This window comes from Macaca fascicularis, chromosome 15 (genome assembly GCF_037993035.2).
Source record: "Macaca fascicularis isolate 582-1 chromosome 15, T2T-MFA8v1.1".
Lineage (NCBI taxonomy): Eukaryota > Metazoa > Chordata > Mammalia > Primates > Cercopithecidae > Macaca > Macaca fascicularis.
In genome coordinates this window covers 1,454,859-1,481,315 of record NC_088389.1, presented here as the reverse complement: position 1 = coordinate 1,481,315, position 26,457 = coordinate 1,454,859, and the positions used below count along the sequence as shown (strand labels likewise).

At 54.3% G+C, this 26,457-nt stretch overlaps 1 protein-coding gene across 15 annotated transcripts in view; it reads left to right on the top strand.

Annotated features, from left to right (window-relative positions):
- The window catches only part of EHMT1 (euchromatic histone lysine methyltransferase 1), a 236,247-nt gene extending 215,690 nt beyond the window's left edge, over nucleotides 1-20,557 (top strand). For all 15 annotated transcript variants that reach the window (XR_012424023.1, XR_012424022.1, XM_074015811.1 and 12 more), the window contains 4 exons: nucleotides 1,085-1,171; nucleotides 1,702-1,780; nucleotides 18,819-18,994; nucleotides 19,243-20,557. Coding sequence is in view for 13 of the 15 variants with exons in the window: in XM_074015811.1 (XP_073871912.1) it covers nucleotides 1,085-1,171; nucleotides 1,702-1,780; nucleotides 18,819-18,994; nucleotides 19,243-19,423 (523 nt within the window). In the remaining 2 variants the exon portion in view is untranslated. The remainder of the gene's footprint in view (nucleotides 1-1,084; nucleotides 1,172-1,701; nucleotides 1,781-18,818; nucleotides 18,995-19,242) is intronic.
- Nucleotides 20,558-26,457: the final 5,900 nt, after the last annotated feature.

Here is a 26,457-nt window from a genome sequence, read left to right as displayed (position 1 = left end):
CACCAGCTCAGACGCAGGCCTGAGAGAAGGAGCAGATGGTTGGGTCAGTTGAGCTAAAAGCAGAGGAACGGACTTGGCCTAAGAATTACCTTTGTTACCAAGTTCACACGAACAATCTTCAACAGATCAGGGCTGTGGTCGTTCTATTTTAACACTCCAGTCATTTTCTAAATGTTCTTTCTTCTCTGGGCTTCTCTAACAGTGAGGTGATGTCCTAACACTTCTCAGGCGCGTGGACTCCTTGTTCCTGGCGCTTGGACTCCTGCTCAGGGCGCTTCACCAGCTGGGCTTGGTCCCCTGACCACCCAGCAGCAGCCTCTCCTTTCCCCGGGTTCTGGTCTTGAGCATTTCCTCCACAAATGTGCCTGAGCCCCTCTGAGTCACAAGGGAAAGTTACAAACTCTTAAATTTAGCTGAACACTAGTTTTTGTAGTATTGACTCTTTTGTGACCTCGGTAAACTTGGTCCATGCTGGAGGGCAGTCTCTGTCCTTGGTGTGGTAGAAAGGCCTGGGGGCGAGAACCCACACCAGACAGGCAGACACGAAGCAGACACACGGGACCCACACCAGACAGGCAGACGTGAGGCACGTGGTTCTGAGGGCTCCACGGAGGCCCATTTACCAGGCCTGCCCAGCCGCCCTCCCCCTGCCACCTCCCCCTGCCACCCTCCCCAGCCCTGAGGGGCCTGTGGGCTCCTTATCAGGAGCAGGTTCGGCTGCAGGTGTCACCACTGCCTGGTCCAGCTATAGGCTTCTCTAGTATTAGCACCTCTGCCACCCACAGTGCCTAGTGGCCCAGGCCCAGCTCTGTCCCCATGTTACAGATGGGGACACCGAGCCACGGCCAGGACCAGTGACTTGCCGAGGTCACGGGCTGGGGTGTTCCTGGCTGATTCCTGGGTTCTTGGCTTCCTGAGAGTGCAAGACGCTACGTCTGTGTGGTGCCTGCAGCATCTAACGCTTTGGATACAGAACCAGTTTTCTTCCTCATTTCAGTGACGTGGCACCAGCTGGCTTTTGCTGACCATTGTGGCAAGAGGCTGAGGCTGTGGCCTGGGTCCACCACTACTCTCTATTTTCCAGGGCAAGGCTGCAGCTCTACCGGACGAGGGACATGGGCTGGGGCGTGCGGTCCCTGCAGGACATCCCACTAGGCACCTTTGTCTGCGAGTGAGTGAGTCCCTGGGTCACCCCAAGCCTGCCGGTGGCACGTGTCATTTCTGGGACGGAGGCCCATCTGTGTCTGCACTTCAGGAAGCCCCTCTGGGAGCAGGCACATCCCCTGGCCTACAGCAGCGTGGGGTGGGGGCCGTGGAGACCCTGGCCCCGAGAACCAAGCTCGTGCTGTCCTCAGTGCTCTCGCTGCTGCCCTTAAACAGCTCATGAGTGCATTTAGGAAGGCGTGGTCCAGTTAGGAAGGCGTGGTCCAGCACGGGCAGTCCTCTCTGGGGGAGGACCATTCTGGGTTCTCAGGCGCCAGACCGCAGACGCAGAGCTTTCAGTATCGTCATCATCATCATCCTCGGGAACCTCAGCTGAAACCCCAGTTCAACCGGGCACATGTCTCCAAACATGTTCCCCGCATGTTCTTCTGGTGTGCCCTGCTCTTTCCCTGTGGGCGCGGAGACCAGGCTGTGCTTGTCTGTGGGCAGTGCTCGCTGCCTTCCAGTGCCTCACCTGCACCGCTTCTCCCTCTGCAGGTATGTTGGGGAGCTGATTTCGGACTCAGAAGCCGATGTTCGGGAGGAAGATTCTTACCTCTTTGATCTCGACAATAAGGTAATGTGCTTTGTGGGGTTGCGGCCATGTAGAGCTTGTTGTGAACTGTGAAACCTGAATGTGTTTGTCCCAGTAGGGCCTGGATTCAGATGAGAGCTCTTACTGTTGACGAGAGTGGGCTTGCTATAGACCTGCTGAGTGCCACCTTCGGAGCTGGCCCTGGTTCTGTGCCCAGCATGGATGGAGGGCCCTCTGACTTGGGAGGTCCCTAAGCCTGTGCGGCCGACTGCCCCCTTCTTGTGAGAGTGGGGCCTGAGACCCACCACTCCAATCCTCCAGACCCCAACCGAGAATCTCGGGTTGGGGCTTGGCAACCCCTGAGACTGCAGAGAGGCTAAGGAGGGGTGCCGTGTGTTCACAGTGACTGAGTGAAGCAGCAGTGAGCCTCCCGTCGTGTGCACAGAAACGCCAGCAGACCCGTCGCTTGTGTCCCCAGCCCACCCAATCCCCACTGCCCGTGGGAGAGAGCAGGGGCCACTCCAGGAACCTGGTTTCGGGAGGTTTCTGAGGCTGGGGCAGGGGTGATTGACCCATCCCAGCCTGGCCTCATGCTCCCTTTACTGTAGCCTAGTTCCCATCATTGCTCTGGAATTCATCCATTGTCTATTTTAAAACCTCTTGAAACCTGCAGTCACTCCAGGCCAGTGGGGAAATAAAGGTTTTCTCATCTCAAACAGCAGCTACCAGACCACAGAATAAATCTTATGCCTGGAGAATAGGGCACCAGGCAGCTGTCTTCATAGCAGTGACCCCTATGGACTGCCAGCCCCAACCCCAGACTCTGTCCCTACAGCCACCTTCTGAGAAGTAACCGTTGGTGAAATGACTTGTGTTTCATGGCAGAGAAGCCGGGCTCTGGAAGGCCACAGTGTCCAGGCATCTCTCCCCGTGCAGTGGGGCCGAGCCCTCGAGGGACGGCAGCCTCCGTGTGTGCGCGCTTGTGTGCAGGGTTGTGGGGCTTTTCTGCTGCCAACTGCCTATTCCAGCCTTGCTGTGGAATGACTTGCCTTCTGTGGGCTGGTAACACATATTCTCACAAAGGCTCTGTTGTCACTTGTGTGCGCCACAGATGTCGCCTTCCCTCTGTGGCTTTTTCACTTCCTAATGATGTCTTGGAGTGAACAGAAGTTCTTGTTTTTATTCTAGTTCCATTTATCAGTCTTTTTCTAAATACTGGGTTTTTGTAATGTCCCAGTGATATTTTTTGAAAACTTGAATATTTCCCAGAAACGGTCCTGTTTGCTTTCACGTGGGTTCCGTGTGTAGGTTGACAGCCGTTCTGTGTGTGGTGTAGGATCAGAGTCGAGGTTTATTTTTTTCCCATCTTGTTACCTGACTGACTCAGCACCATTTGTGGAGAAGACTGTCTTTTCCCCAGTCAGCAGTGGCTCTTGTCATAGCTCAGTGTCCTCGTCCTATCAGTCAGTCTGCTGACTGTTCTTGGCCTGGGCTGTGTTACCTTAATTACTTTAATTACTGTGATTTACATCTTCTCACCTTAGAGGGTTTTGTTTTGTTTTGTTTTGTTTGAGGCAGAGTCTCGCTCTGTTGCCCAGGCTGGAGTGCAATAGTGCGATCTCGGCTCACTGCAAGCTCCGCCTCCCAGGTTCATGCCATTCTCCTACCTCAGCCTCCCCAGTAGCTGGGACTGCAGGTGCCCACCACCACGCCCAGCTAACTTTTTGTATCTTTAGTAGAGACGGGGTTTCACCGTGTTAGCCAAGATGATCTCGAACTCCTGACTTTCATGAACCTCCCGCCTCAGCCTTCCAAAGTGCTGGGATTACAGGCGTGAGCAGCCGCGCCCAGCTAATTTTTGTAGTTTTAGTAGAGATGGGGTTTCACCATCTTGGCCAGGATGGTCTCGATCTTCTGACCTCATGATCCGCCCGCCTCAGCCTCCCAAAGTGCTGGGATTACAGGCGTGAGCCACTGCACCTGGCCTTTTTTTTTTTTTTTAAGAGACCAGGTCTTGCTCCATTGCCCAGGCTGGAGTGCAGTGGCACAATCATAGCTCGCTGCAGCCTTGAACTCCTGGGCTCAAGTGATCTTCCTGCCTTGACCTCCCAAGTAGGTAGGACTACAAGTGTGCACCACGATGCCCGGTTAATTATTTTATTTTATTTTATTTATTTATTTATTTATTTTTGAGATGGAGTCTCGCTCTGTCCCCCTGGCTGGAGTGCAATGGTGTGATCTCGGCTCACTGCAAGCTCCGCCTCCCGGGTTCACACCATTCTCCTGCCTCAGCCTCCTGAGTAGCTGGGACTACAGGTGGCCGCCACTGTGCCCAGCTAATTTTTTTGTATTTTTAGTAGAGACGGCGTTTCACCGTGTTAGCCAGGATGGTCTCGATCTCCTGACCTTGTGATCCGCCCACCTCGGCCTCCCAAAGTGCTGGGATTACAGGCATGAGCCACCGCGCCCGGCCGATTTTATTTTATTTTTGTAGAAATGGAATCTCACTATGTTGCCCAGGCTGGTCTCAAATTCCTGCCTCAGGCAGTCCTCCCGCGTTGGCTTCCCAAAGCACTGGGATTGCAGGAGTGAGCCACTGTGCCTGGCTTCACCATAGAGTTTGTGTCGTGCTCTTTTTGGTCTTCATATAAGTTTTTTTTTTTTGAGAGTCTCGCTCTGTCGCCCAGGCTGGGTGCAGTGGCCGGATCTCAGCTCACTGCAAGCTCCGTCTCCCGGGTTTACGCCATTCTCCTGCCTCAGCCTCCCGAGTAGCTGGGACTACAGGCGCCCGCCACCTCGCCCAGCTAGTTTTTTTGTATTTTTTAGTAGAGACGGGGTTTCACCATGTTAACCAGGATGGTCTCGATCTCCTGACCTCGTGATCCGCCCGTCTCGGCCTCCCAATTCATATAAGTTTTGAAGTCAGCTTAATCAGTTCTACGGAAGCTCCTGTCGGGATTTGATTGGGATTGTATTAGACCTATCAATCAGGTTAGGGAAAAATGTATTTACTACCTTGTTTACTAGCTCATGAACATGGTATATCTCTTCATTTGTTAGGTCTTTCTTAATTACCCCCAGTAATATTTTATGGCTTTCTGTGGTGTGGTCTTGTATATCTTTTGTTGGATTTTTTTAAATCAAATAGGTTTTTGAGATTTTTTTTCTCTTGGATCAACTGTATTGCAATTAAATTTTTTTTTTCTTTTTTTTTTGAGACAGTGTCTCGCTCTGTCGCCCAGGCTACAGTGCAGTGGCCAGATCTCAGTTCACTGCAAGCTCCGCCTCCCGGGTTTACGCCATTCTCCTGCCTCAGCCTCCCAAGTAGCTGGAACTACAGGCGCCCACCACCTCGCCTGGCTAGTTTTTTGTGTTTTTTAGTAGAAACGGGGTTTCGCCGTGTTAGCCAGGATGGTCTCGATCTCCTGACTTTGTGATCCGCCCGTCTCGGCCTCCCAAAGTGCTGGGATTACAGGCGTGAGCCACCGCGCCCAGCCTGCAATTAAATACAGTAAAACAAACTAAAGTATATGGTTTTAGTTTTTACAAATGTACATCCCAGTGTAATCAACGCCACAGTCAAGATATGGAGCATTTCTGCCGCCCCCAAGTCTGTGAGCCCTCAGCCCCTCCTTCTCCCCTGCCTATCCTGGTGGGTGAGTTTCACCTGCATTCGAATTTTTTATAAACGGAATCCTGTTCTGGCTTTGCATGTTTTGTGATTTGCCCACGTGGCTACACGTGTCAGTGGTTTGTTCCTTTCCGTTGTTGAACGGTGACCCACCCGGCCTCCCTGCTGGTTTATGCCTTCTCGCCTGTGGGTGGGCCTCCGTCCTTTCCAGTTCTGCTGTCAAGAGTAAACCTGCTGTGACTCCCATAGACTTGTTTTCAATGGACGTGAATTTTTATTTCTCTTGAGTAAATGGGGGTGGAGTTACTGGCTCATATGGGGAACCTTTAACTTTGAAAGAAGCCGCTAGTTTCCAAAGTGGTTCTAGCACTTGCGTTCCCACCACAGTGAGCGCCAGCTCCAAACACTGTGGCTTAGATTTGCTTTCCTGAGGCTCGATGAGGAGCCTCTTCTCATGTGTGTTGCCATCCTTATACTTCTTTTGTGAAGTAATTTTTAAAATTTGCCTGTTTAGGCCGGGCGCGGTGGCTCACACCTGTAATCCCAGCACTTTGGGAGGCGGAGGCGGACGAATTACGAGGTCAGTAGTTCGAGACCATCCTGGCTAACACGGTGAAACCCCGTCTCTACGAAAAATACAAAAATTAGCTGGGCGTGGTGGCGCACGCCTGTAATCCCAGTTACTCGGGAGGCTGAGGCAGGAGACTCGCTTGAACGTGGGAGGTGGAGGTTGCACTGAGCCGAGATCATGCCATTACCCTCTAGCCTGGGCAACAAGAGCAAAACGCTGTCTTTAAAAAAAAAAAAAATGCCTGTTTTTCTTGTTGTTTGTTTATTTATTGAGATGGAATTTCATTCTTGTCGCCCAGGCTGGAATGCAGTGGCACAATCTCGGCTCACTGCAACCTCTGCCTCCCGGGTTCAAGTGAGTCTCCTGCCTCAGCCTCCTGAGTAGCTGGGACTATAGTCTCCCACGGCCACCATGCCTGGCTAACTTTTTTTTTTTTTTTTTTTTTTTTGAGGTGGAGTCTCGCTCTGTTGCCCAGGCTGGAGTGCAGTGGCTTGATCTCCACTCACTGCAAGCTCCATCTTCCGGGTTCACACCATTCTCCTGCCTCAGCCTCCTGAGTAGCTGGGACCACAGGTGCCCGCCACCACGCCTGGCAAATTTTTTGTATTTTTAGTAGAGACGGGTTTTCACTGTGTCAGCCAGAATGGTCTCCATCTCCTGACCTTGTGATCCACCCGTCTCGGCCTCCCAAAGTGCTGGGATTACAGGCATGAGCCACTGCGCCCGGCCTATTTGCCTGTTTTTTAATTGGCTGCTTGCCTTCTTGAGTTGTAGGAGCTCTTTCCATCCTCTGAGTCTGTCTGATACACATATAAATATGTGTGTGATGTGAATATTTTCTTAGTCTGTGCCTTGCCTCCTCACTTTCTTAACAGTGTCTTTCAGGAAGCAGAATTTTAAAATTCTCTGACTTCCCATATCCTAAGAATTCCATGTCTATCCCAGGATTGTGGAGATTTTCTCCTTTTTTTAGAAGTCATATAAAAATGCAAGTTAAGGCCGGACACACTGGCACGCTCCTGTAATCCCAGCACTTCGGGAGGCCGAGATGGAGTTTGAAGCTGCAGTGAGCCGTGATCGAGCCACTGCACTCCAGCCTGGCCTGTCTCTCAGAAACGTGGGTTTGAAGTAAGGATTGAGGCTCACTTGTGTCCGTAGACAGTTAATCCAGCACCACTAGTTGTGCCTACCCCAGCTGATGCAGATCTACGTCTGGACCATGTTTCTTCCTTTGATCTATTTGCTGATCCTCACACCAATGCCACATTCTCTTGATCGATAGTAAAACTGGGAGCCAGGCAGTGTTAGGTCCTCATACTCCTCATACTCGGTTCTTTTCAGACTGTTTCGCTCCTCCGTGTCCTTTGCATTTCCATAGACAGTTGAGAGCCCGGGCGTCAGTACAGGCCAAGGCTGCTGGAATTTTTGCTGAGACTGCACTCAATCTGCTGCCATTAGCGCGTTGAGCCTTCTGACCCTGTGTCTGCAGGTGGCCCAGCTCTCTTTCAGTTGGATCTTGAGTTTCTCTCTGCAGAGCCTTGTAGCTTTTAGTATGTAGGTCTTACACTGTTTTGTTAAATGTATTCCTAAGCATGTCATACTTTTCATATGTTATAAACAGATTGTTTTTAAATTTCATTTTCCAATTGTTTGTTGGAAATAAACAATGTGGAAATACTTGGTTTTCGTGTACATTGACCTTGTTAAATGTATTTGTAAATTCTTCTAGTAACTTTTTGGACTGTTTGGCTTGTCTGCACGTGTGGTCATGTCATGTGTATGTAAAGACAGTTTTTCTTCTTGCGCTCTGAGCTGTGCAGCTTTGTTTCCTGGAAGGCTGGGCACAATGCTTGTTCTCTTCCTGGCACTGGGGGAAGCGGCGTCCTTACCCTGTCTGATGTTAGCTTCAGGCCTTGTGTAAATGCTCCCTGGGTTGTCAGAATTCATTTCCTTGACTGTAGGATGAGGCCCCTGCTTCCTTGCTGGCTGGCAGCCGGGGGTGCTCTGAGCTCCTAGAGGCAGCTCTCTTCTTGAAGGCCAGCAGGAGGATGTCAGGGCTTTGCCTCGCTGCCGCCTTCTCACATCCTGTGGCCAGAAGCAAGTCACGCTCAAGGGGTTGGGTTGATACAAGAGAGACTCTTGGGGCTGCCTTAGAATTCTACACGTGTGTGGGCCACCTCCCTCTCCACCCGGGCACCTGCTCCCCACTCCAAGCCACGGTCACGCTGACTTGCTTCCTGCAGTCCTGCCTTTTCCAGAATATCATGTAACTGGAATCACACAGCATGTGGCCTTTGTCATTTCCTGGCTGGGTCATGTGTGAGTGACCTTCAGCTGTACGAGAAACTGCCCAGAGGTGCCGCCAAGTCACGGCCTGTTTGTGTCCCGTGGATTTGGCTGGGCGATCCATCTTGGACGGGAGGGTAAGTGCAGCACCAGCTGACCCATCACAGTCAGAGGCAGGAGTCCTTAGCGTCTCAGAAACCCTAATGCTTTTGTATTTGAAGGAGGCATATTTTTCCACAGTTGTTGCTTGATATATAGAAATAGAGTAGATTTTTAAAATTAACTCTTTGACCTGAGGCCTAAAGCCACCTGTTAAGTGTAATGATACGTGTGGGTCCGTTTTTTTCTGTGCGTGTGCCCGTGTCATCACCACACAGGCTGCCCCCGGTCCCCATGGCTTCACTTCTCATTCTTGTCGTCTACGCCAGCGGGGCTGCCCAGTGTCAGGGAGGAGGCCTGGAGCCTTTCCGGACCGTTTCCTGTGATGCTCGTGTGCAGGTGTTGGGATGCCTTTATCAGAATAACAAAGTTTTCTTTTCTGTCCCGAAGAATTTCATGAATTGATGTTGAATTTTGTTGAACGTTTAAAAAAATCTATTGAAATAATCCTATGATTTTTCTCCTTGTTCTGTTAATGTGAATAGCTGATTTATATGCTGTTGTTACTGGAAATTTAATTTATGTGTATTTTAGCCATGCGGCATCAGGTGCTGTGTTGTGTGGTCAGTCCGGGTCTTGCGGGGGGGCTGGGGGTGGGGTGGCGTGTTCCTGTTTCTGTGCCGTCTCCTTGCTGCCATATCTCCTGCCCTGGTCTCTCGCTCTAGCATCTGGCATCTCTGCAGGTCTGTTTCTAGCGTCTATTTTGCTGCTTGTTGTCCTCCTCCTTTCCCTGTCTCCTCATGTTTCTGGTTAGTTTTGTTTGGGTGCCAGACACTGTATTTTGAAACCTGCTTGAAGAAAATGCATTGGGTCACCCCAGTCCACTTCCAGGCACCAAGAGGCCTCAGGCTGAGCTTCAGGCCGTGGCCTCTGTCACTGCAGCTAATTTTTGCTCCCACGTGGCCCTGGTTCCTGGGGCCTGTCTCAGTCTGTTGAGGCCACTGTAACAGAACACCACAGACTGCACAGCCTGCCCAACAGACACTGGTTTCTCACGGTGCTGGAGGCCGGAAGTCCAAGGTCTAGGCACCTACCGGTTTGGTTCTGGGGAGGACCCGGCCGCGTGGCTCATGGAGGGACCGTGCCTTCTCACTGCGTGAGAACCAGTGAGACCAAGACAGATGGATGGAGCTGCAGCCCAGAGGAGATGGGAGAGCTTTGCTGGGGGTTCACAGCCACCTCCTAATGGCAGCATTGTGCACACAGGCCTGTCTCCCTGCTGATGTGGCTGTGGCCTTCACTGGCCAAGTTCCTCCTGCTCCCCTAGGGCCGCACCTCCCAAGCCGTCTGTGTGGAAGGGCCATTTCCATATTCCCGGTCCATTGTGGGCCAGTCCTTCTGTAAAATAAGGACTGCAACTTCCTAGGCTGCTTTTAAGTGGTCATATTCAACAGGCACGATACTGCTCCATCAGACGCTGCTGGAGGCTCTCGGTTCCTTGACTCGCTTGTGGTATTGGCCAGGGGGGTCCCTGCCTCCTCCCCCACATGTCTGTGCTCTGCCTTCACACCCGTTCCCTGGCGTGGACTTTCTGTGCTTCCTTCTCCTGTCTGGAGCCACGCCCGCCCTCACCTCCTCAGGGACATCCTGTCGGCACTCTCCACACTCCCTCATGCCCCAGAGCTGCCACACCCTCCGGATTCCTTGCCTTCCAGTCTGTCTGCAACCACATGCAGCCAGGCCTCGCCTCCCATGAGTGTCCCTAAGTCCAGGGCAGACTCCAGTCCCCACCTACCCGAGGCAGCAGCGTCTAGTCCTGCTCCTCCTGGCACCCACTCCTCAGCCATGGACACACAGGCCCAGGGACAGTAATCCTCCTGACATCCTCTCACTTCTCAGCCATGGACACACAGGCCCAGGGACGGTAATCCTCCTGACATCCTCTCACTCCTCAGCCATGGACACACAGGCCCAGGGACGGTAATCCTCCTGACATCCTCTCACTCCTCAGCCATGGACACACAGGCCCAGGGACGGTAATCCTCCTGACATCCTCTCACTCCTCAGCCATGGACACACAGGCCCAGGGACGGTAATCCTCCTGACATCCTCTCACTCCTCAGCCATGGACACACAGGCCCAGGGACGGTAATCCTCCTGACATCCTCTCACTCCTCAGCCATGGACACACAGGCCCAGGGACGGTAATCCTCCTGACATCCTCTCACTCCTCAGCCATGGACACACAGGCCCAGGGACGGTAATCCTCCTGACATCCTCTCACTCCTCAGCCATGGACACACAGGCCCAGGGACGGTAATCCTCCTGACATCCTCTCACTCCTCAGCCATGGACACACAGGCCCAGGGACGGTAATCCTCCTGACATCCTCTCACTCCTCAGCCATGGACACACAGGCCCAGGGACGGTAATCCTCCTGACATCCTCTCACTCCTCAGCCATGGACACACAGGCCCAGGGACGGTAATCCTCCTGACATCCTCTCACTCCTCAGCCATGGACACACAGGCCCAGGGACGGTAATCCTCCTGACATCCTCTCACTCCTCAGCCATGGACACACAGGCCCAGGGACGGTAATCCTCCTGACATCCTCTCACTCCTCAGCCATGGACACACAGGCCCAGGGACGGTAATCCTCCTGACATCCTCTCACTCCTCAGCCATGGACACACAGGCCCAGGGACGGTAATCCTCCTGACATCCTCTCACTCCTCAGCCATGGACACACAGGCCCAGGGACGGTAATCCTCCTGACATCCTCTCACTCCTCAGCCATGGACACACAGGCCCAGGGACGGTAATCCTCCTGACATCCTCTCACTCCTCAGCCATGGGCACACAGGCCCAGGGACAGTTGTTCATTTTGGGGACGTAGAGAGCACGAACACAACAAAGCCTCCCAGGTGTCTGCTGCAGCTCTGACCCACCCCCAGATCCCAGATCCCAGACCCCTGTCCACCTGAGTGCCAAAATCTCTGGGTACCAGGAAACTTTGTGATTCTGCCTTCAAAATATTTCCTGGACCATTGCAGTGGGCACCCGCCCCTGGGTCAGCCCCGGCCCTGCTGTTGCCATCTGTTCTCAGCCTGGGGCTACAGTGACCCCAAGCCCTCTGCTGTTGGCTCAAACCTTGCACACCCTGTTCCCCACTGACTGCCCCTCCACTGCTCTCACAACTGCTCGCACCCCCTCACGCTGTTCTGGAGCCTGTTGGACATGCCCTCTGGGATCCTGCCCACCCGCCCTCCCGGTCCTTACCTTCTTTAGGCCTTTGTTGAAATCTCTCATCAGCGAGGCACCCCATGGAGGCCTCTCCATGGTATGCTTGCCTGAAACCTAGGTGGAAGGTTTCTTATCAGAGAAACCTTGGAAGTAAAGCCTTCAGCGGTGTGTGTTCCTGTGAGGATTCTGGGATCTGAAGCCTCTGAACCATAGGAACGGCTGGGAGAGGCCGTGCTCCTGTGCCAAGGGGGCTCCTTGTGCGAACTGACAGGTTGGTTGGCCCGGCTGCCATCGTGGGAGAGACGTGGACAAAAGTCACACAGTGGGAGGCCATGGGCAGGGTTGATGGCCCATGGGGGCAGCCCCTTTGTTTCTTTGGGCTGCAGCCTGTGCCGTGACCATCCACAGGCCCCAGGGGGGTGCTGGTGGGCATCAGGGAAGTCCAGGTGACAAGGGGCATCAGCAGGGGTCAGAGGGGAGTGCCCAGGAGGAGCCCCTCTGCACTCTTCAGGGTGCATGGAACCCACACCCTGTCCCCAAAGAAGCCCCGGACATGCCCTGGGGTGGGGGGAGCAGCACATGCCAGGCTGCCACATGTGTGCGTGGCCTCAGGGAGTCTGGGCTGGGTCATCAGGCATGACCATTGCCAAGGCCACACCCTGACTCTAGGCTCCCCCCGGTCTGGGCAGTTAGGCCAAGCAGAGCACAGGGTCTCGAGACCTCATGACCTCTAGGGTCACGCAGAGGCTCCTGGGGGTCAGACTGAGAAAGGGGCTTGTCCTGAGAAGCCACAGTGTGCTCCTGCGGGGGTGCGGGTGGGGGAGGTACCACGTCTCCCGGGCAGCCACAGGTCCCACACCCAAGTGATGCTTGGTGCAGAGCCGGAAGGTTCCCAGGGTGGGAGGAGGGTTTTTTTTGTTTTTTTTGTTTTTTTTTTTTTTCGTTTGAGACGGAGTCTCGCTCTGTCGCCCAGGCTGGAGTGCAGTGGCCGGATCTCAGCTCACTGCAAGCTCCGCCTCCCGGGTTCACTCCATTCTCCTGCCTCAGCCTCCCGAGTAGCTGGGACTACAGGCGCCCATCACCTCGCCCGGCTAGTTTTTTGTATTTTTTAGTAGAGACGGGGTTTCACCGTGTTAGCCAGGATGGTCTCGATCTCCTGACCTCGTGATCCGCCCGTCTCGGCCTCCCAAAGTGCTGGGATTACAGGCTTGAGCCACTGCGCCCGGCCTGAGGAGGGTTATTCTTAACGCCCTGAACTAGAGCATCTCCAAGGCCGGTGGCTCTGGACAGAAAAACCACAAACATGACCAGGAACAGCGAGGCCCCAGCCGTGGGGCCTCACGTCTGCAATGAGCCCTTAGTGGCTCTGAGCAGTGCCAGTTCAGGGCCTTGGAGAGCTGCCGCCCCTGTGCCTCCCTCCTGCTTGCTGCGTGGGGGCTTGTGGAGCCTGCTAGGTGTCCTGGGAAGAGCCCAGATGGGCCCGGCCCTCCCAGACGGCCTCTTTTGCCTCTGGCAAAGTGTATGAGCGCCTGTAGTGAGGTCCACTCCAAGCGCCAGGCCCGGGCGTCTGTACAGAGCCGACTGTGATGCTGTCTGCACGCAGCAGGGTGGGGCATCCAGGCCCATGGGGAGGCCCCTGCCCTGGCCTCACAGACGTTGCCACTCGAGCTCCTGCCCTGCGCCCACTCCCACCACCTGCCACCTGAACCTCCTCACCTGCGGCAGCACCTTCTCCACACAGGTTCTCTGACGCCTCTTCCCTGATTTTAAAGACATTCAGGGCTCTTCTTTAGTTAAAAAATAGAAGAAAAATACTTTACTTCTCTGCCATTTCCTCCAGAGATTCCTTTTTCTTGCCTTTGCAATTCCTTTTTGACTACACATCGTGAAAATTTTCAAACATACCAGAAAGCAGAGAGAATCAGGAGAGTGGAGGCTCTTATTCCCCCACCTGGACTTGATGGTCGTTAGTATCTTGCTTTATTTGTTTCATCCTTTTTTGCTGATGTAATGTAAAGTTAGTTACACATGTGACATTTTACCCCCAGTGACGTGTCAGAGTGTGCCTGTGAGTAGTGCTGCCTGACGAGATTGCGCGCCACGTGATGTTCATCTACAGACTCTCCTAGTTTCCCCGGTGTCTTTCCCTGGTTTGCCCCTCTGGAATCAGGCGGGGCTGTTTCTTGTATGATACTTGGCACATCCCAGAAGGTTCTTCCTACCAGCAGCCCACACGGTGGCCTGCGGAGGAGACTGGCCGACAGCCTGATAAATCCCGTGGTCCGTATTTCTGTGTGCCCCCCGTGGTGTCCCCTCACGTGTTCTCTCATCCCGTGTTTGCGGCCAGCTGGGAGGAAGGGCTGAGGTTTGGCGACACACTGGGGCTGCTGTGTCCCGCAGGGAGCTTTTGTGGCCGCCTCGACTGCCCACCCCGAGCATCCATGCCTTCCCTGTTTATTAACAGACATTGTTCTGTTTTAATAAATAAACCTTAAACCTGGGCTTTGTGGTTACTCCTCAGAGAAAGGTAGTATCAATGCTTTATTCTTACCATTTAGTTACCAAGTTTCAGAGTGAGGAAGTGGCATAAAAATTACTGGCAGCAAATAAATTTTGGTCTTTTTTTTCTTTTCTCTGTTTTGAGTGTTAATGTGGGCTTATGGATTTTTACTTTTGTTTGTTTTTACATTTTTACATGTAAAAAACACATTTTTTACATGTGTGTTTTGATCAATTATAGCCATTCTTATTTAATGGTCAAACCGCCCCATCTTTGGCCATGGGGAGCCCCTGCAGGCCAGCCCGTCTCCTTTGGTGACACTGCTCTTGGGTACCATGTGACACCCAGGCCTCCCTTACGTTCCTGGCCCCACACTTGGAATCAGCCATTTCTCCAGGATGTCCTTGTACTTTTGGAAGAGAAAGATTTTTGGAAACCGAAACGAGACTCTGGGGTGCCCACTGCCATCAGGGTGCCATGGGTTCTCAACTCACTCTTCAGAGGACAGAGCTATGAAGTAAACAGATTTTTTAAAATGTGTTCTTGTTAGTATTTCCAATTCAAATTTAACGGTGTAGAGTTTTTATCCAACTTCTTTGATTTTACATTTGTATCTCTTACAATAAAAATTTTGGTTTCTAAAATCTTTAGTTTCAAAATAGTACTCCAGATATTACTTTTTTTTTTTTTTTTTTTTTGAGACAGAGTCTTGCTCTGTCGCCCAGGCGGGAGTGCAGTGGTGCTATCTCGGCTCACTGCAAGCTCCGCCTCCCGGGTTGACGCCATTCTCCTGCCTCAGCCTCCCGAGTAGCTGAGACTACAGGCGCCGCCACCACACCCAGCTAATTTTTTGTATTTTTAGTAGAGACGGGGTTTCACCGTGTTATCCAGGATGGTCTCGATCTCCTGACCTCGTGATCCGCCCACCTCGGCCTCCCAAAGTGCTGGGATTACAGGCGTGAGCCACCGCTCCCAGCCCAGATATTACTGATAACAGTAAGCACCAGTACAACTGCGGGATGGCATCTGCGTTTCTTTGCAGCGTCTCACTCCTTAGAGCATGTTCCATGGAAGTTGGACCCAGTCCTGTGTTTCGCAGCACCGGAAATGTTGCTTGTGTGATTGTGTCACCAACTTGATAGGCAGTTACATTAATTTTAGTTCATTTTAAATGTTACAATTTAATTTTTTGTTATTTGATTGTGTAAAATTTTTGCGTGCTTGGGAAGTTCACACCCAGAAAAGCCTTGCTTCTCTCCATGTTCTCTGTATTCTGTTTCTTGCTGTCTTAGTCCATTCGGACTTTGATAGCAAAACACTGTAAACCGTGAGGCTTAGAAATAACAGGAATGTGTTTCTCACTGCTCTGGAGGCTGGAAGTCCCAAGATGAAGGTGCTGGTACATCTGGTGTCTGGGGAGGGCCAGTGCCTTCTCACTGTGTCCTCACGTGGTGGAGGGGGTGCAGCAGCTCTCTGGGGTCGCTTTTATGAGGGCACAATTCCCTCCACTCCCATGACTTAATCGCCTTCCCGAAGCCCCCACTGTAACCTAGGGGTCTCAGCCTGTGAGTCCGGTGGGGGGACACACACATTCCAACCACAGCACCTGCAGCAACCATCAGCAGAAATCGAGAAAAAATACTCAAGTAAATTTCTTTTTTTAATTTTTTTATTTTATTTATTTTTTTTTTTTTTTGAGACGGAGTCTCGCTGTGTAGCCCAGGCTGGAGTGCAGTGGCCGGATCTCAGCTCACTGCAAGCTCCGCCTCCCGGGTTCACGCCATTCTCCGGCCTCAGCCTCCCGAGTAGCTGGGACTACAGGCGCCCGCCACCTCGCCCAGCTAGTTTTTTGTATTTCTTAGTAGAGACGGGGTTTCACCGTGTTATCCAGGATGGTCTCGATCTCCTGACCTCGTGATCCACCCGTCTCGGCCTCCCAAAGTGCTGGGATTACAGGCTTGAGCCACCGCGCCCGGCCTCAAGTAAATTTCTTATTCCTTCTCTTTCCTTAACACAAAAAGTGGTAGAGTGTAGATACTGCACCAGCCCTTACCTTTCTCCTGACAGGATTTGGAAAGAGTCATCATATTGTCCGTACGTGGAAATCTTTCTCCTCCTTTTTTGGGGCATTCAGGTTGATTTCAGCCCTTGCTATTTATCTCAGATAATGTTACGTACAAGTCAATTTGTTCGACTTTACCTGTCAGGCAAATCTGAGATTCTGTTCATCCACCCAGTGATGGCTTCAGCAGCCAGTTAATTTCGATTTAGAATTTCCGTTGGATTCTTTTTCTGTTTCTCTGCTGAGACTTCTCATTTCTCTGAGACTTTCATGCCATGAAATCTTGCTTTCTGTTCTTCATTGAGGATAGCCTTAGGAGCTGCCTTGAAAATACGTGTCTGTTGGCCCAGCATTTGGTTCATCTCAAGGCTGGGCTCATTTGAGTGTTCTCTTTCAGACGTGTTCATTTCCTCCGTGTTTCAAGGGTCAGGTCACTTCAGTTGTTCCTGTTAATGTGTGGGGAGGACTCTGGTTTCTCTCCTGTGTAGGTCTTGTTTTCCTAGTGCCATTGGCTGGGCCCCTTCCGCAGGCCCCGCCTCTCTCGTGGTCCTTGTGCCTTCTCTCCAGTCCTAGGATTGGCTGGGCTCCCTCAGGCCGCGCCTCCCACGTGGTTTCTGCGCCTCACTCCAGTCCTACGATTGGCTGGGCTCCCTCCTCAGGCCCCGTCCCCCCCCTCCACATGGCCCCTGTGCCTTCCCTCCAGTCCTAGGATTGGCTGGGCTCCCTCAGGCCCCGCCTCCCCCTCCACGTGGCCGCTGTGCCTTCCCTCCAGTCCTAGAATTGCCTGGGCTCCCTCCTGCGGCCCCGTCCCCCCCTCCACATGGCCCCTGTGCCTTCCCGCCAGTCCTAGAATTGCCTGGGCTCCCTCCTGCGGCCCCGTCCCCCCTCCACGTGGCCGCTGTGCCTTCCCTCCAGTCCTAGGATTGGCTGGGCTCCCTCCGCAGGCCCCACCTCCCACGTGGCCTGTCTGCCTTACTCCAGTCGTGCGGCTTTGCTGGGGTTGCTGTCTTTATGGGGTCCTGGTTGGGCAGAGATTTGTGTACACAGACTTTGAAACCCCACCCGCCTCCGAAGCACCTGCAGATTCTTCCCCACGGGGCAGCGCTGTGTGCTCTGCCAGACGGGCCACCTCTGGTGAAAGCCTGGGCAGAGCCAGGCCTGGCCCCTCCAGTCGAGAGCCCCTCAGTTTCCATCTTGCTACTGTCCAGGACTTTAATGTGTGCGCTGTTACTAGTTTCAGAGGTGGTTTTTGCACAGGGAGGGGTCGCCTATAGATTCTTAGCGCATCAGACCTTGAAGCAGAGGCCAAAGTCCACGCCATGTGAGCCACTCTGAGCTCTGTTTCTTTGGGGTAAACCGGGAGGCAGCTTCCCGTGCCTTTGGCTTTGGGGGCTGTGGCTGGTCCAGTCCCGCGGCCGTGCTCGCCTGGTTTACCGTCTTGTGCCCGCGCCGCGAAGGTTGTTGGAGATCTGCCCTCGTCCACGCCTTCACCCGCTTGCTGGTTTGGGTTTTAACCTCTTGATCTCTGAGCATCTCTGGTTCTCTGGTTAATACTCATTTTGGGGCGGGTTGTGGACCAGGTGTCTCTGCCTGCAGGCTCCTCCCTCTCGGAACTTGGTCCTGGGAAGCCCCAGGTGCCTCCTTCCCCGTCTGCCTGGCTGTCGTCTGTGGTGGTGCCTCTTCCCGTCGCTGGGTAACAAACCACGCCACCCACCCGCAGCTCGCCACGGCGCCCGCCCACTCGGCCCAGTGTGCGCAGCAGGGGTTGAGCGTGCCGGGCCTTGGGCTGCACAGGCGGGGTGCTGCTGAGCCCAGGTCCCTGTGGTCGCGTGGGCAGCGTCCAGGTTCCTTGCTAGCTGCTGGCCGGGACCACCCACCTTCCTCCCACGCAGCCCCGCGCCCCGCGCCAGCAGCTCCACGCCCTGGGTCTCCAGAGAACTGCTTTTAAAAGGGTTGCGTGGTTAGGTCAGGCCCACCCACCTCATCCCCCTCTCTACAGTCAATTCAAAATCCATCATCGCAGGCCAGTGCCAGGGGCCAGGACCATGCGGCCACCTGGAGTCCTGGGCTTCTCTCCAAGGCACCAGGGTGAGGAAGACGCCTTAGTCTCTTCGGCCTCGTGTTCCACAACCACACCAGCTCCCGGAAGGGCAGCAGCAGAAGTCGTTTTCTGTGGCAGCCTCCGCCTGAGGGTCCTCCCCGGTGCCGTTCGCCACTGAGTCTCCCCAGACCCTCCGGGGACTGTTCCGCCTCCTCGTCACCGAGGCAGTGCGTCCCGAACGCCAGCTCCATCCCTCCCGACCCCCTCAGCCCCTGCTACTGCCTCACGGGGCTCTTGCAGCCCCGGCCTCCTTTCCCCTATTGGTGCCAGACAGCCCCATGGGTACTGGGTGGGACGGTGCTGTCCGTGTTCCGTCGCTGGAAGCCCCATGGGGACGCCGTCAAGGGAACGGCCTGCACCACCCCCACCGCACCGCAGACGGCGGCCCAGCAGGGAGGGCAGGGTGCAGGCCGGGCGGCCACACAACGGGAAGGCCAGCGGAGGTTCCGCGCCGCCGCCAGGGATCACTGGAGAAGGCCCCTCCTGCGTGGCGGGCTTGCGCCCAACCCCAGGCTGTGGGGCCGCCGTACCCGGCTTGCGGGGCCCTGCTCGCTGCAGCGCGTGCCGGCTTCTCTCGCCCTGCAGGACGGGGAGGTTTACTGCATCGACGCGCGCTTCTACGGGAACGTCAGCCGGTTCATCAACCACCACTGCGAGCCCAACCTGGTGCCCGTGCGCGTGTTCATGGCCCACCAGGACCTGCGGTTCCCCCGGATCGCCTTCTTCAGCACCCGCCTGATCGAGGCCGGCGAACAGCTCGGGTACGCACCGTCCCAGCCCCTGGCCATCTCCGCTGCCAGCGGGACGGTTTTAGGAACGGGGCTTGCGTTGCTTTCCTGGGCTTGTCCCGGGTTTATCATCAGGGTTTTCCTGTAGTTCTAAAAACTACGGCCTGGGATGCGGCACGGCACGTCGGGGTGAGGAAGCTCTGGCCTTGCCTTCGTTTATCTGGCTTGTGGGAGGTGCCGGTGGGATTCGACTGGGAGCCTTGGTTCTGTTCCCTCCCCAGGTTTGACTACGGAGAGCGCTTCTGGGACATCAAAGGCAAGCTCTTCAGCTGCCGCTGCGGCTCCCCCAAGTGCCGGCACTCGAGCGCGGCCCTGGCCCAGCGTCAGGCCAGCGCGGCCCAGGAGGCCCAGGAGGACGGCCTGCCCGACACCAGCTCCGCGGCTGCCGCCGACCCGCTATGAGACGCCGCCGGCCAGCGGGGCGCTCGGGAGCCGGGGTCCGCCGCGTCGCCGTTTAGAGGAGGAGGAGGAGGAGGAGAGACTCCTGCGGGGCTGCGCCGCCGGCTTCCTGGAGGGGTCGGAGGTGAGGCTGCAGCCCCTGCGGGCGGGTGCGGACGCCTCCCAGCCACCTGCCCAGTGCCCAGGCTGGAGCGCACCCTTTGGCCCGCGCCCCAAAGACGCTGGGAGTCTGCACTGGCATCACCTTCTGAGTTTCTGATGCTGATTTGTCGTTGCGAAGTTTCTCGTTTCTTCCTCTGACCTCCGAGGTCCCCGCTGCACCACGGGGGTTGTTTGTTCTCCGGCCCGGCCCAGACTGTTGTGTGTGGCGCCGCCGAGGCCACCGTTAGCGCGAGCTGCTCCGTTCGCCCTGCCCGCGGCCTGCGTGGCTGGTGCCGGGTCCCAGGGTCTGCCCGGAGGACACTGTCTGCTGCCAGTCTCGGAGAGTCAGGAGACCGACCCCACCACTAACTTTGGAGAAAATGTGGGTTTGCTTTTTAAAGGAATCCTATATCTAGTCCTATATATCAAACCTCTAACTGACGTTTCTTTTCGAGGAAGTGGTTTGGTGGGTGCAGCCCCCGCCGGTTCCGTTGACGCTGGCACCTTCTGTTGATTTTTTAAGCCACATGCTATGATGAATAAACTGATTTATTTTCTACCATTACTGAACATTAGGACAAACAAAAAATAAAAAACAAAACACAGACAACGGTGCTGATTCTGGTGTGGTTTCTACTCACCACGTGAAATAAACTATCAACTGTATAAAGAGAACAAAGTGATTTTAGAATAAAATGCAGGAAAAACTTTTTTAAAAATGTTAGTCTTGTAGTGTGAATAAATTTGCCATCACCTTTTGTGTGGTGGCCTGGCAGGTCATATACTTTTTTTTGGCATATACCTTTTTAAATACTGTAATTAGTGCAGTAACAGTGGGGTTTTTTTTGTGCAACTCTTCTAAACATTCATAATGCAGTCATGTTTATTTTTTTCTGTTAAAATGTTTTTGACAGTTTTAAGAGCAGTCTTTTGGCTCTGACCATTTCTTGTTCTGTTTTCAATGAAATCAATAAAAAAAAAAAGAAGTACTTTAAATGGGGTTTTTATTATGACACCATATTTCAGCTGGTCTCTGCAGAACTTGCGGGTCCCCCCTGGACCCGGCCCAGCTCTCTGTCCCCTGTCCAAGGAAGTACAGCTTCCTTTTCCCCCCAGATTTGTCCCCGAAGGGGGGACATTCCAGGCAGAGGTCAGGGAAGCTCCTGTGCATTCCTGCATGTGTTGAATGAGTCTGTGTGTGTCCACGAACGCATTGGGCATGTGTGTGTGAATACATGTGCGAGTGTGGGCACACTGGTATGTTTTGTGTCTCTGCATGTCTGCGTCTAGTGCCAGGTGCCCAGGTCTGGGCATCGTTCTGGAAGCCGACAGGGCTCGTCAGGTGAGTCTCACAGCCAGAGGCAGAGCTGCACGTGAACAGTGAGCCTGGAGAAGGCAGAGCCAGAGCCCGTCCTACTTCCTGCCAGCCACGACCCCCACCCCTCTGTGGGGACCCCTAGACCCAAAGCCTCCAGCCTGCTGTGTTCTCCATGCTGGCTGCCTCACTCACCACAGGAGGGCTTTTAGTGTAACCTCAGTAACACGCTCAGACACTCCGTGGTTTAATACACAGAATTCACTCAGGCATTTTAGATGCTTATCTAGCACGGTAACAACTGCCCTGCACTTTGTGAATAGACGGCCCAAGCAGGGTGCGTGGTCATCCAGCCTGAGGTACGAGTGCCTGTCACCAGACATGGCGCAACTGCATGAAGGACTGGGCAGGCGGACCCAGTGTGGATGTGGCCCATCTGTGACCCCTCTGCACAGGGCCACAGGGGAGGCCACGTTCCTCCAGGAACCCAGACTGCCTACGGCCTTTCACCTCTGCGTCTGAGGAGGGGCTGTGTGGAACGGGCTGCGTTCTTGCCAAGCCTGGGCTCAGGAGCGTGGAGGAGCCGCAGGTCATCTCATCCCAGAGGCCGTGGCAGGAGGTGACTGAGGGGCCACTGGAGCCTGAACCTAAGACTCTGCTGGCTCCACCAGCCCTGCAGGGGGAGTGCCCCTGCCCGGGGAGCAGCCGATACAGCCCCTTCCCCTGGGACAGCCCGTAGCTGGCAGATGACTAATTAATTTTTGTGGCTTGAGTGTTCACCTGTTCTGCTCCATGCCCTGGGTCAGGTGCTGGGTATACAAACAGGTGTTGGTTGAATCAAGCCAATAGCAAACTTTTTGGGTGTCACGCAGGCCCACCAGGGTGGCCCGACAACTAGGCCCTGTCACAGAAAGTTCTAGCCATTTAAAATGAGCACCCAACACAGAGCCCACCTCACATGGTCCTGGGCAGCTCTGCAGCGAACACCTTGTCCCTGAACCAGACTGGGCTGGGCTTAGGAGGAAGAGACCTCACAGGCCCTTTGCACTGTGGGGCACCATCTGCACGTGCTCCGGGGAGTGCGGGCCCACTGGGAAGGGGGCTGAGGGGACCTGCGGCAGGTGCGGGGAACAGGTGAGTCTCACAGGGACCAGGTGGGCCAGGGCAGGGCAGGAGGCCTCCCCCTCCCCCTCCGCTTTCCCCTCCCCCTCCCCCTCCCCTTCCCCCTCCCCTTCCCCCTCCCCCTCTGCTTCCCTCTCCCCTCCCCCTCCCCCTCCCCCTCTGCTTCCCTCTCCCCCTCCCTCTCCCCCTCCCCCTCTGCTTCCCTCTCCCCTCCCCCTCCCCCTCCCCCTCTGCTTCTCTCTCCCCCTCCCCTTCCCCCTCCCCCCTCCCCTTCCCCCTCCCCCTCCCCTTCCCCCTCCCCCTCCCCTTCCCCCTTCCCTTCCCCCTCCCCCTCTGCTTCCCTCTCCCCTCCCCCTCCCCCTCCCCCTCTGCTTCCCTCTCCCCCTCCCCTTCCCCCTCCCCCCTCCCCTTCCCCCTCCCCTTCCCCCTCCCCTTTCCCCTCCCCCTCTGCTTTCCTCTCCCCCTCCCCCTCTGCTTCCCTCTCCCCCTCCCCCTCTGCTTCCCTCTCCCCCTCCCCCTCCCCCTCCCCCTCCCCCTGCCTCTTTCTCCTCTCCGGATAAATAAGAATGGAAAACCCATGCAGGCTGGCCTCTGGTCCCGCAGCAGCGAGAACCGCTCACCTGGGCAACGCTCCTAGCAGGTCCTTAGCCCACTTGGGCAGAGAGCGGCCTGCGTCCTTATCCTGACCCAGGCTGTAGTCTGGGAGAAAAAACAGGCTTATGCGGCTGGAGCGGAGGCCCCTCTGAGCTCAGTGGGTGGGGGTCGGCCTGCCGAGGCGTCACAGTGAGTGGACTTGGGTGTGACACTGGAGCCCAAGGGGTCCCAGCCGGGTAGGCCAAGGAGATGGCAGCGGTGCCAACGCACAGTGGGTCCTTGTGCCTGCTGGCTCCTGGCGCACACCCCCCCACGCAGGCTTGAGGGACCGCAGGGCCCCTTTTTTAGCTCTTCCCCCGACCCAGGGTGACTCAGGGCAACGTAGTTCCCAGAGGGCAGGGAACAGGGCTCAGCCACTGGCCAGCCTCCGTTGGTCCTTGGAGTGCAAGCTGGGGCGTTCCTGGGGTCAGTGTGTTCTGAGGGGGCTGAGTAGGGCCCCGAGGTCCCCCGCTGTGCACACCTCCTCGGGGTCTTCTGAGGCTGGGTGGACTGAGGCCCTCCCCACAGAGGGGCAGCCACGCAAACACGGATGGGCTGTGAGCAGAGGCCACCCGGTTACACTGGAGGTTGCACTTGTTTCTGTGAAAGTCACACCTGTTTGTTACCAAAAACTCAACGCACAAGACCTGGAAGAGGAATGTGAAATGCTCCAGAAATGCCCTTCTCGCCCCCGCCTGACACGGGAGACAGCTGCAGCCTGCCGTGTTCACTCGGGCCGAGCGCGTCTCGTCAGGCAAGGGAGCCCCCCGGGCTCTGGCAGGAGCGTCGGACGCACCACGTGTCTAGACCAGGTGAACCCTTTGTGACGTATGTATGATATTTCTTTTGCGAAGCGCGATGACGCTGGGAAGGGCAATCCCGTACCTCATCTTTATCCGTTTGTGCAATTGCCTTCTTAGGGAAGGGGCCAGAGGGCACGTATTGTCCCTTTTGGGATCGGTTACCAAAACGTCACCCAGAAGACACCAGCCAGTTTTGCCTTCACTGATGTACGTCTCCCCCAGCCCTCACTGAGGCCCCCGCATCGCACTTCCTGCTTTTCTAATTGTCTAGAGGGTGACTCTCACTGCGGTGTTATTCCGCAGTTTGATTGTTGATAAAATTGAGCCTCTCTTTTTATATTTATCACAGCCTAGCCTTTCCTCCTATGTGAATTGCCTTTGTGCAAAAATTCTGTTGTGCTGCCTATATTTTTCTGACTGATATCTGTGAGCTCTTTATATATTGTAGTTTTATACCTATACTGAATTTAAATTTGTTATGTGGCAGAAATCTGTCTTGTGACTTCTGATTGTGTAATACGTTTAGAAAGACCTTCTGCACCCCCAAATTATAAAATATATGTTCCAGTGCTTGTCCTAGTTCTTTGTTTTTAGATGTGGCTCTTGAATCCAGGTGGAATTTATTTGGTGTATGGTATGAAATAACGATATAAATTTTAGGCTTTTTGTTGAGGCACAATTGGCATTTGGCAAAATGCATGGATTGAATGCAGCTCCGTGCGTTCTGACAAATGCCTTTGCCATGTGACCCACCCCTTATCAGGACAGAGGCCGTTTACATCCCCCAGCCAGCGTTCTCTCTTCCTCCCCTCTCTGGCCTTGCCCACAAGACACATCACCCATCTGATTTCTTTCACTGTAAGTTAGTTTTGCCTCTTCTAGGACTTTCTATAACAGGAACCATGCAGTGGGTTACTTTTTTTGGCCTCGCTTCTGCTCAGCGGCTTTTGCATCTATCCGTTCTCCTGTGTATGCATGCTTGGGTTATCTCCAGTTCGGGGCTATTGTCAATAAAGCAGCTATCGGCATTCTCGTACAGGTCTTCTTGTGTGCATGTTTTTGTTGGTCAAAGGTGAATTCCTAGAAGGGGACTTGCTGACTTCTGTGGGGAGTCACCCTCGTCTCTGCAGCTGGCAGCATGGTCTGTCCACGCCACTCATACATGGGAGTTCTCATTGCTTCATGTTTTCATGAATCCTAAGTGTTTCTAGTCCAATTTGAGCAGGTCCAATTTATCCCTTTCTTCTTTTTCTTTTTTTTTTCTTTCTTTCTTTTTTTTTTTTTTTGAGATGGAGTTTTTCTCTTGTTGCCCAGGCTGGAGTACAATGGTACAATCTCGGCTCACTGCAACCTCTGCCTCCCAGGTTCAAGTGATTCTCCTGCCTCAGCCTCCCGAGTAGCTGGGATTACAGGCACGCGCCAGCACGCCCGGCTAATTTTGTATTTTTGGTAGAGACGGGGTTTCTCCATGTTGGTCAGGCTGGTCTTGAACTCCCGGCCTCAGGCAATTTGTCCACCTCGGCCGCCCAAAGTGCTGGGATTACAGGCGTGAGCCACCGCGCCTGGCCCTGCTTTTTCGATTAGTACTTTCTCTGCCCTAAGATATCTTTGCTATAATGCTTTAGAGAGAAAAACAGGAAAATATCTTCTCAAATTTAGGAATATATTATCCTATTTCCCTCTAAAACATTATAGTTTTGGATTTTACGTTTAGGTGCATGATTCATCTTAAATTCATTTTTGAGAATGGAGTGAGGTAAAGGGAGGTTTTTTCCTGGGGAAACCCACTTGCTCCAGCCTCATTTGTTGATTTTTTCTTTCTTTCCTTCCTTCCTTCCTTCCTTCCTTCCTTCCTTCCTTCCTTCCTTCCTTCCTTCCTTCCTTCCTTCCTTCCTTCTTTCCCTCCCTCTCTCCCTCCCTCCCTCTCTCTCTCTCTCTTTCCTTCCTTCCTTCCTTCCTTCCCTCCCTCCCTCCTTCCTTTTTCTTTCTTTCTTTCTTCCGACAGAGTCTCGCTCTGTCCCCCAGGCTGGAGTGAGTGGCGCAATCTCAGCTCACTGCAAACTCCGCCTCCCGGGTTCACGCCATTCTCCTGCCTCAGCCTCCTGAGTAGCAGGGACCACAGGCACCCACCACCATGCCCGGCTAATTTTTGTATTTTTAGTAGAGACAGGGTTTCACCGTGTTAGCCAGGATGGTCTCGATCTCCTGACCTCGTGATCCGCCCACCTCGGCCTCCCAAAGTGCTGGGATTACAGGCGTGAGCCACCGCACCTGGCCTATTTGTTGATTTCTTAAGAAGCTTTTCCTTTCCCCCCGTGAACTGCATTGGCACCATCACAGAATGTCAGCAGTGTGAACCTGTGGGCTGCACCTCAGGGCTTTTCCCCATTGGTGGGTTGCTTGCCTTGAGGCCCATATCTCCGAGTGTATAATAATGATGTGTGGTGGCACAGGTCCTCCAGCTGTGTCCTTATTCCGAAAGATGACTCTCTGGCTATTTGGCTACACTAGGTCCTTCCTATCTTTACATAAATTTTAGAATGGGCCTGTTAATTTCTACAAAACAGCTGGATAGAATTTTTTTTTAACCTTTCATTCAACTTTATTGAGGTATCATTTAGGGATCATTGAAGGCACCCTTCATAAATGTTTGATGTGTTTGGCAAATGTGTAAACCTTACAACCACTACCACAATGAAGACATCATCCCCCCCATATAGTCCATGCCACTGTCTCCCCCGTATCCGCCACGCCACCGTCCCCCCGGTATCCTCCACGCCACCATCCCCCCGGTATCATCCATGCCACCGTCCCCCCGGTATCCTTCACGCCACCGTCCCCCCGGTATCATCCATGCCACCGTCACCCCCGGTATCCTCCACGCCACCATCCCCCCCCGTATCCTCCATGCCACCGTCCCCCAGGTATCATCCACGCCACCGTCCCCCCATATCCTCCATGCCACCATCCCCCCCGGTATCCTCCACGCCGCCATATCCCCTGTATCCTCCATGCCACCGTCT